At 36.4% G+C, this 9,219-nt stretch overlaps 1 protein-coding gene across 5 annotated transcripts in view; it reads left to right on the plus strand.

Annotated features, from left to right (window-relative positions):
* DMXL1 (Dmx like 1) overlaps positions 1–3,576 on the plus strand; it is a 114,902-nt gene extending 111,326 nt beyond the window's left edge. For all 5 annotated transcript variants that reach the window (XM_031448870.2, XM_010997967.3, XM_031448871.2 and 2 more), the window contains one exon: positions 218–3,576. In XM_031448870.2, coding sequence (XP_031304730.1) covers positions 218–442 — 225 coding nt within the window. In that variant the 3' untranslated portion in view covers positions 443–3,576. The remainder of the gene's footprint in view (positions 1–217) is intronic.
* Positions 3,577–9,219: the final 5,643 nt, after the last annotated feature.

Here is a 9,219-nt window from a genome sequence, read left to right on the forward strand (position 1 = left end):
GATATCAAAGAGATTTGGAAAATTATAACACCCTCTACAGAATCAAAATGTTATGACTATAGGCCTACATGGATTTTTCTCCATCTTTGCCTTAGAAATTCCTTATTTGTACAGGAAGACATGCCTAAATCTTTTGTTTGGATTTTTAAGGTTTAAAATTTGAACATTTTTAAGGATTTTTAACCCTAATTTTTATTTTGCTCTTGATATCTTTCAGATTTGGAGTCTCTCTACCTTTAGTCTTCTCCACACTTTTATTAATGAACATGCTCGGCAGTCCATTTTCAGAAATATTGGAACTGGAGTGATGCAAATTGAGACAGGGCCAGCAAATCACATTTTTTCATGTGGAGCTGATGGAACAATGAAAATGAGAATACTGCCGGATCAGTTTAGCCCATTAAATGAAGTGTTGAAAAATGATGTGAAATTTATGCTGTAGCATTTTGACAATAAGATGTGTAACTTATTCCCTATTCCATGAAGTGGCCAACACATACGATGTACAGTGATTACTCTCCTTGTCACAAATAAGCTAATGCTTTCTTGTTTTTATATTTATTTTATGGAGCTTTGCCCTTGATGCACTGATGCCTTAAAAATTAACAAGGTCATTCAGAATTAGACTATATTGCCTAAAGTAGAATGTGTAAGTAATGCTATAATAATACATATTTATAGTATGTTATAGTGAGTATATCATAGTGTTAAAGTAGTTTTGTTTTCTGTTATTGATAAATTCTTCTGCAGATATCTCTGCATGAGTTTGTTTCACAGTAAAAATACCCTCTATGTAAAGGCAGTTGCACATTAGTCATCACTTAAGTCACCACACTCTCACTTCCTTTTTCAAACTTAAACATCTCAGACTCCTCTCTTAATTAATGATAGATTGATATTTGGGTAAGAGTCAAAAAAATAATGAACATGTCCATTAAGACTGTCATTGGGACTTTTGTGATAAATGAGCCAAATAGTTCGTTACGTAAAGTTTTCATCATTTCCCCTCTGGAGCCCAAATTGTGTGTGTGTGGTTTTGTGTATATATGTAATATATCTTACACATCTTATTTGAATTTAGTTTGCGTGTGTGTGTATATATATATATATATGTGTGTGTGTGTGTGTAAGAGAAAACTACTTGTTTTTGCGTTTGTTTTTGTGCCATAACAACTACTGCCACCAGAATAACAACTTTTTTCGTAACTTTTTTTTTTCCCTTTTTTTTTTAATTTTTGAATTCTCATTCTAAGTTTCAAATAAACTTCAGGAACACTTCCAAGATTATTATTTTAAAGATTACATTGAGTCAAATAAGTCTTAGCAGGCAACAGTGATTCTTTGTTGGCATATATGCAGCACTTAAAAGTAAGTTTATAAATTTGTCAAAGGATTTTTGAGCACCAGATATTTTACTTAAATGTTATTTTATTTCTTGTCTTTTAGGTGCTTTTAGTCTCAAAGTCCTGAAAACCTTATAGCAGTGTTTTTAGACACAAATGTGAAAACAGTCAAATTAAATAGATAGTATTTACAAATGTAAAATACCTGCTGGATCAACCATTAATAGAAAATAAACTAAACCTTATATTTTATTATTTTTGCCAAAATATATTATTTTATTATAAAATATGACCAAAATATTAAAAATGCACAATGCTTTTAACTTAAGTGTGCTAACCCTACTTCTGTCTGTTTTGTGCTCTACCTTTTCTGACTCAGAATTATAGAAAACTTGATAATACTTGATTTTAACCAAGGAGACTGGAGGCAGATGGGACTAAGTGTTTAAGGGACAATTATATACTATTAGCTTAAATATATTTTGTTAATAGGAACATTAATAGAACATTTTTATGTAAGAAAATATGGACAGCTATTATTTTGGAAATTAAAGAGTCAAATGAAGCAGAGAAATGAAGGGCTGGTAAAATGAGTTTTGTAATATCCTCAGGATACTTTTATCTTAAAAGTATATTGTTAAAAGATTTTGTAAATTGTATTCATAATTTTAAATGTGTTGAGCAAGTTGCAGTGAAGACATTGTCATTATGTAGAAAGTTTATGTGCACATGATAACCTGTACCTATAATTGTGCAATAACAATATGTGACTATTTTGCCATGGAGAAATCTGTGACAGCATTGCAAACAGTACTATTGTTTGATGTAGTTAAGCTTAAGTTATTTTTCATTAATTTCTTCACAAATCAAGATTCAAGATTCAGAAGGCTTTGAACACTTTCAGTGAGATAGAAAATTTACTATTATGCTTATTAGGAAAATGGCATTATAGGTGAAGAATTAAGCATTTTAATTGAGGGTTTATATGAATAATAAATTATGTAAGCCCATATGTATTTACATCCAGAGTCATAATATTTTAAATAAACAATCATGCTGTGACTTTTTTAGCATTTTTAAGTAATATTTCTGCCACTTCAGTTGACTTGAAGTATGTGTGACATTTTAAATTGGAGAATTTCTGTATTTGTATTTGGTTAATGTGGAAAGGACTGCATAACTTTCCCAGATACCCTGTTCTTCCTTTTCTAGAATATTTCTTATTTAATGGGTAAGCATTATTCAAAAAAGGTGAGAATAAAAATAGTTGGAATATATGTTTTAAGTATAAAATGATGTACATATATGTAAAATTTCATCCACACTAATGGAATGAATACATCAAAATACATTTTTAAAATGTTGTGCTTTCTGAGAATGAGGCTTTGTAATGATGGAGGAATTCACAACATTGCAAGTCTCATTTTCTAAAATGGAGAATTTTTCTTAATGTAGAATCATAGGACAGTCAATTCAATTCTCCTTTCATGCTCTCTTTGTCTCGCTCCAATTCATTTCTTTTAAAAAAAAGTTTTAAAAACCGTTGCAGAATTTCTCAAACTGGTCTCAACAATTGGAACCCAATACAGAGATACACCTACTTAAAGAAAATCCTTATACAACCTTAAGAGTGGTGATGATCTTTTTATAACAGTGTTGGAAACCCAGAGAGACATATTTTACTGAACAAAAAATTTAAATGTCATATTGCAGGGGGCCATAGTCAAAAAAACAGGAAAAGTATTACTGTCCCTAATACAAAGAGATTTTAAAGTGATAAATAATGGAGAAATCAGACAATTGCTTTTTTTTTAAAGCAACAATGTAATACTACTGTTCATTAAATTAGTATGAAGTGAAAACAGTGATAGCAGTTTGGCGACAATGCAAGGAAGTAGGCACTGTGAAACATTGCTGGCAGAACAAAATTACAAAGTTACCTAGACATATTAAGATTGAAAACATAATTTTCACATAATTTTTTGAGAGTATCCTTTATGGTAAAAACACCTATGTACAAAAATACTAAGTTTACAGATGTTTATTGAGACATCTAGTAGAGCAAGAAAAATAGAAATCTAAATGTTAATTAGTATGTAGATGGTGGAATAAATTGTGGTACATCCATACAGTGGACTGTTCTGTCAACCCTAAAAGAATATTAGATTTGTATCCGTTGATCTGAAAAGAGGCTGGTGAAAAAAATTTTCGAAGTAAAAGGCGTTATATCCCATATTGTTGCAGGTTTTTTTAATCTTTAGTTTTAGTATATTATGTAGAGACATAGAAATACGAATGGAAGAAAACACACAAAACTTTAACATGGGAGAAGGGAAGAAGGAGGTGGTACTTCATTCTAAACTCATTTAAATGTGATACCAGAAATAGTTGTGTGCATTGGAGAAGAAAAGCTGAATTTTTATACCAAATAGGACATATGACTGAGACCTGCTCTGTTGCGTGAAGTGGTCTTATGTCATCTTTGAATTATTGAGATATTTTTGATACTTGCTGTTACTTAGGTGGAAAGGTTAAGATGTTACCCTTAAGAGTATTTGGAAAAAGCTAAACATGGGTTATTGAAATGTACCTGTCAGTCAGAAACATGTATTGCTTTTGCTTCAGTTATTCTTGAAGCTATATCTGTTTTAAGTTTTTCATGACTTTCTTTTCCTTTCTTCTTACTTTGTTTTCTCCTGTATGTGGCCTATAATTCAGGGAGCTAATGGCACTATTTCACAAGGCTCCCCGGCACAAGAAAATTTTGTTAATGTTCTCACACTGCGAATATAGATGGGTGATAGAAATGATCCGGTGTGACAATCCATTTCTTTCCATGGTGGAAACGCCTTACTCCTGTACAGTTGATTGTCTATTCAATGTATACATCTGACTTACATCGCAGAACCTAAGCAGTACAGTGTGTCAGCCCAGGATATGTGTTTAAAAAGTTCTAAAACCTATATTCCTCCCACATGCAAAATACTCCCTCTCTCCCTCCCAAGAAGTCCAGTGATTTCATCCTATTACTGCATGACGGTTAGGCTTGACCCCAGGATTCCATCATCTAAGTCAGGTTCAGGTGTATACGTGGCTCCTCAAATGAGCTTTCTTAAGTGTAGTACTCCTCAGTCTAAAGATCCATGAACAAATGAGGCTAGTTATGTGCCTCCCACCCATGAAACATACAGTGGTGGGACAGAGGTAGGATAGATATCTCCCATTCTAAAAGAGAAAATAAGCCACATGGCAGTCCGTGGTCTGTAGAGATTCTGGAATTTAGCTGGGTGCATGTCTCCAGTTCCTTGAGTAACCCTGTTCCCTGCAAGTAATTCTGCAGGACTCTTGGCTCCACCCTCTGGGCTGCTTTTTTCTACCTCTCAGTTCCTATTTTTCCATAAAAGTGGACCATGTTTTTAACTGTAGTGTTCTCAGCTCATTCCTGGCCAGAGAAGTTTGAGGGTTCAAGGGCCTCTTTACATTTTATACAAGTCCTGTCCCTTATGGTTCAGTCTAGTGAAATTGCTTTTTAAAACATTGTGGGTTTCTTGTATATAGTAATTCATTCATTAGACAAAAGTCACACCCATATTTTATTTCTCAGAAGGGCTCTTCTCTACCTTGGGCCCCCTGTGAGGCTGCTGTAGTATTATCACCTTAAGATTATTAGAAATCTTAGTATTTCGTGAAAAGACACTAAGACACATCACACCCTAAAACCTGAGATCTTAACAAAAGGATTTGCAACCATAACCTTGACTGTATCTTTACTCTGAGACTCTTTGTAATCTACCACAATGTTGAATAAATTTTTAAAAAATACACGTGGCCATGTTTATACAGAGGGAGATAGGTGACCAGACGCATGTACACATGCAGAGAAAGAATTCATACATGGAAGTAAATAGCACACCAATGCTTTACACTGAAGATTGATAATTGGAAAGAAATGAAGTTACTGAAGGAGGACAGTGTAGGAGTCAGAGCCCACCAGGTGAGGGTGTTGTGCTTCGAATACTCCAGGATTAAGGTGGGAGTCTTGTTCAAAATCAATAAAGCATTGCCAATAAGGACTAGCATTTCATGGGTGTAAATACAGAAGAGAACTGTGTTAGTAGAGCCAGGAATTTAGACCATATGTATAGAGAAAGGGCAGAATTGCACAGCCAAAGACAAAACAAAAATGGCCTTTGTAGAATTTGAGATAGGCTCAAGTGAGATTGGAGATGGTCAAAAAGGAGAAAATAGTTCAGGTGAGGAAGAACCCACATAGATGAATCCAGAGGTGCAGTCACAGAAAAATAAGGGCCCTAGCTAGGGGCAGCACCATATTTTCTGTACAGGAATGGCTTAAGGGATGAAAATCTGGAAATATGCAGAGAACTTGTTTTCATATAGAGGGTGGCTGATCAAACTAAGATTGTGGATGACGTTACCTTTTGATGCAGGCAACAGTTCTAGCAAGCTTTCTTAGGAAGTGGTGTGTTTTAGTAACTTACCATAGTAGGTAAGTAATTATGAATAAAGAGTAAAGAATGCTGTATGATGCGGTTATAATCACTAGTGATTACTTCTGTGGAAGTAATAGAAAAATATCACTGATCCCAAAATCTTGATTTTTGTTCTGTCGCCAGCTTTCTAGTTTGCATGACATCAAACAGTTCTCCTACCTTACCCAATCTGCACCTTGAGTTCTATTAGGGCAAACATACTCCTTACCATTCTTATATTTTTCCTTTAAGCACACGATTACATTATGATAATTCTCTGAAAAAGAAATAGGACTGGAAAGAGATTTGACGCAGTAGACAGTGATCTTGGAGGATGATGAAGTTATAGCCATGTTTTGAATCAGGCTTATTCACTGATATACTCCCATGAAAATGTAGTTAAAGCACAGAGGCCACATAGATATTTCTGTGGACTGTGTTTAAGGAGCACATCCTCACTTCAGTGCTTTTGGCCTGCTAGGAAATGTTAGGCCGTATCTTTCTTCTCTCTCTTCACGCTGCCTGGAGTGCCCTTCTCTCTGCCTGGCAAACTTGAGTTCGTCCTTTTCGACTTGGTTGGATGAAACCTCCTCTGTGAAACCTCCATTCTCCCAGGGAATGTGAGCCACTTCCACTCTCCTCCCAGAGTATTTGTGCATACATTTTTATTGCACGTTTCACAGTGCCACGTAGTTATCTCCTTAGACTTCAAAAAGAGGAGGCTGGGCCTGAGTAAGCAGAGCAGAAGCTTGAAGCAAAAGAAGAGTACAAGAGAAAACTGAGTCAGAAGGTTTCTTTTCCTTTTAACAACTTTACAACTGTCTAAAGTTACTCCCTATACCTTCAGCTGGGCAGAAGTAAAAATAGAAGGTATGCACAGAGGTATTTTTGACATGCAGCTGTAGTTACAGCTATCTTCACTTCATGTGATTTATTGGGTTTGGGATTTTCTTTGTGGGAGGTTTGTCTGAGAAGGTTCATTAATCCAGATATAGGTGCAATTATTTAAAAATAAAATTAGCCACTGAATAATGGACTAGTTATTAGGAGCTTCTGAGATTCTGGTATGTTTTTTACAAACCCAAATTGGAAATATGCAGGTTCTAGTTTGAAAATGAGCTGATCCAAGTATCTTTTGGCCCAAGTAAGATAGGAGAGTTAATTATCTGTTAATTCCTAAATATTATCACACTATGAAATAAGGTGGAGTCCTATGTCTTTATCAAAGAGAAGAAAGATTGGTTGTTCTTTGATGACAGCGATGCAAGTTGCCTGGGATTGTAGAGGCCCCTTCCCAGGCCTCCTAGAGTAAGCACTGAGGCATTGGTCACTCTGCATTGTTTCTACTATCAGCTCCTGTGGTCACTCAGGTCTAGATGGCAGTAAAGTGGGTTGTGGTGAGAGAAAGTGGTAGGACCCATGGAGATTTTTAGATTTTATTTTATTTTAACATTTTAGCGTTTTTTAATGTTCTGTGGGGAAAGTATAGAAATTGAGAGGTTGAGGATAAAAGAGAGGAACTATTTAATGGGATGCAGCCTCTGTAATTAGATGGGAGGGCTCCTGGGGGACTCAGAGAACTGGTAAATAGGTTTGTTCTGATCCACTGGGATAAAAGCAAAGGAAGTAAAGGTGAGTATGGATGCAAATGGCATTTTTGGCAGCTTGGGCAGGAAGTCAAGGAATTTCTCTACTGATGATCTATATATGTTCTCTGAAATAGGAGGTAAGATTGTATTTCAAGAGCAGGAGGGATGGGGTGCAAAAGATGTCTCAAGGAAAGGGATAAAGATTGAACCCCCTTTCCCTTTCCATCCATGATGCAAGAGGAAATCCAGGTTGCATGAGGATTTAGCTGAGATCAGAAATCATGACTATGCAGAGCATCGGGTTTCACACTTTTTGGTTCTTCTTAAGTAGCCCATATGAATAATGTGGATGGCTAGAAAGATTTGCCAGGTAAGTACAAGGAAAAGAATGATGGAGTAAAGCAATAGGAGGCACTAACACTGAGTGACCAAAGTGTTGGTTCTTGGGGTTGGGCTGGATAGAAAAGGAAGCCAAGTAGGAGAAATGCAAGTCTACATGAGGTAAAGGAAGAGTGTGAGGACCAAGGATGAGAGGCTGTAGTAGGGGTATGGAATGATGAAGATAAAGATTATAAAATCTTTATCTTTGAAGGTAGAAGCAGCTCTGGGGATTGTACTCCAGAGTGCAGCTTGAGACAAGGAGGCTGATGAAGCAATGGTAAAAATTACTGGGGTTAAGTTTACAGACATCATGACATCCTGGCTGACTCTCCCAGCAGTCACAGAGATGGGGCTCCTCCTTCTATCTCAGACAGTAGAAGAAGCCAAGTCTCATTAGGGCTCTGTGCTTTGTCCAAAGTCATCCAGCTTACACAGAGCTAAGACTCTCAGTTGCTGATGACAGATACTACTGCTCATGGGCATTCAGGGATCATTTCTAATGATTTTGAGGGGTAGGGGAAGCCTGGGAGTGTACAAACCTTTTTAATTCTAATTTAGTTCCATCCCTGCAAACTCAAAGTATTTAGAAAGGAAGGACCTGCCTTTGTCCCTCCCTCCACTGGATGGCACCACCAAAGACTGAACCTGCCAAACCAGTCAACCTGGATGATTCTCCTTCCCTTAGCCCCCACATTCAATCAATCTCCAGGGTCTGTGTAAGTCCTGAATCCATCTTCTTTCCATCCACTTAGTTTAGGCATTCAGCGTCTGTAATTATTTCCTATTATTGCCACAACAAATTAACAACAATTTAGGGGTTTAAAACAACACACATTTACCATTTCACAGTTCTACATGTCAGAAGTCCAGTATGGGTCTCAAGAAGAAAAAAATCAAGATGTCAGTAGAGCTGAGTTCCTTTCTGGAGGCTCTTAGGAAAGATCCATTTCCTTGTAGTTGTAAAACTGAGATTCACATTCCTTTTTTGTTGGCTGAAGTCTATTCCAAGCTTTTAAAGGCCACCCACATTCCTTGGCTCCTGACCCAGGTCAAGTCCTTCTCATACTATGAATCTCTGACTCACTGTTCTTCCACTTTATGGGAATCATGATTAGATCAGTTCCACGGGAATAATCCAGGATAATCTCCCCATCTCATTGTCTTTAATCTTAATCACATCTGCCAAATCCCTTTTTGCCATGTCAGGTAACATATTCACAGATTCTGGGGATGTGAGAGTGGACATCTTTCCTGGAGTTATTATTCTGGCTACCACTGTATCCCAACCTGTCATATATCACTAAATCCATAAGTAAATTTCCTGGCTCTGGTATTCTCTATGCTGTGTTCAGATTAACCTTTCTACAACAGTATTTGACATGTCTTCCACGGTTCAAATCCTTCTGCCTTTCTACT

Source organism: Camelus dromedarius, chromosome 3 (genome assembly GCF_036321535.1).
Source record: "Camelus dromedarius isolate mCamDro1 chromosome 3, mCamDro1.pat, whole genome shotgun sequence".
NCBI lineage: Eukaryota > Metazoa > Chordata > Mammalia > Artiodactyla > Camelidae > Camelus > Camelus dromedarius.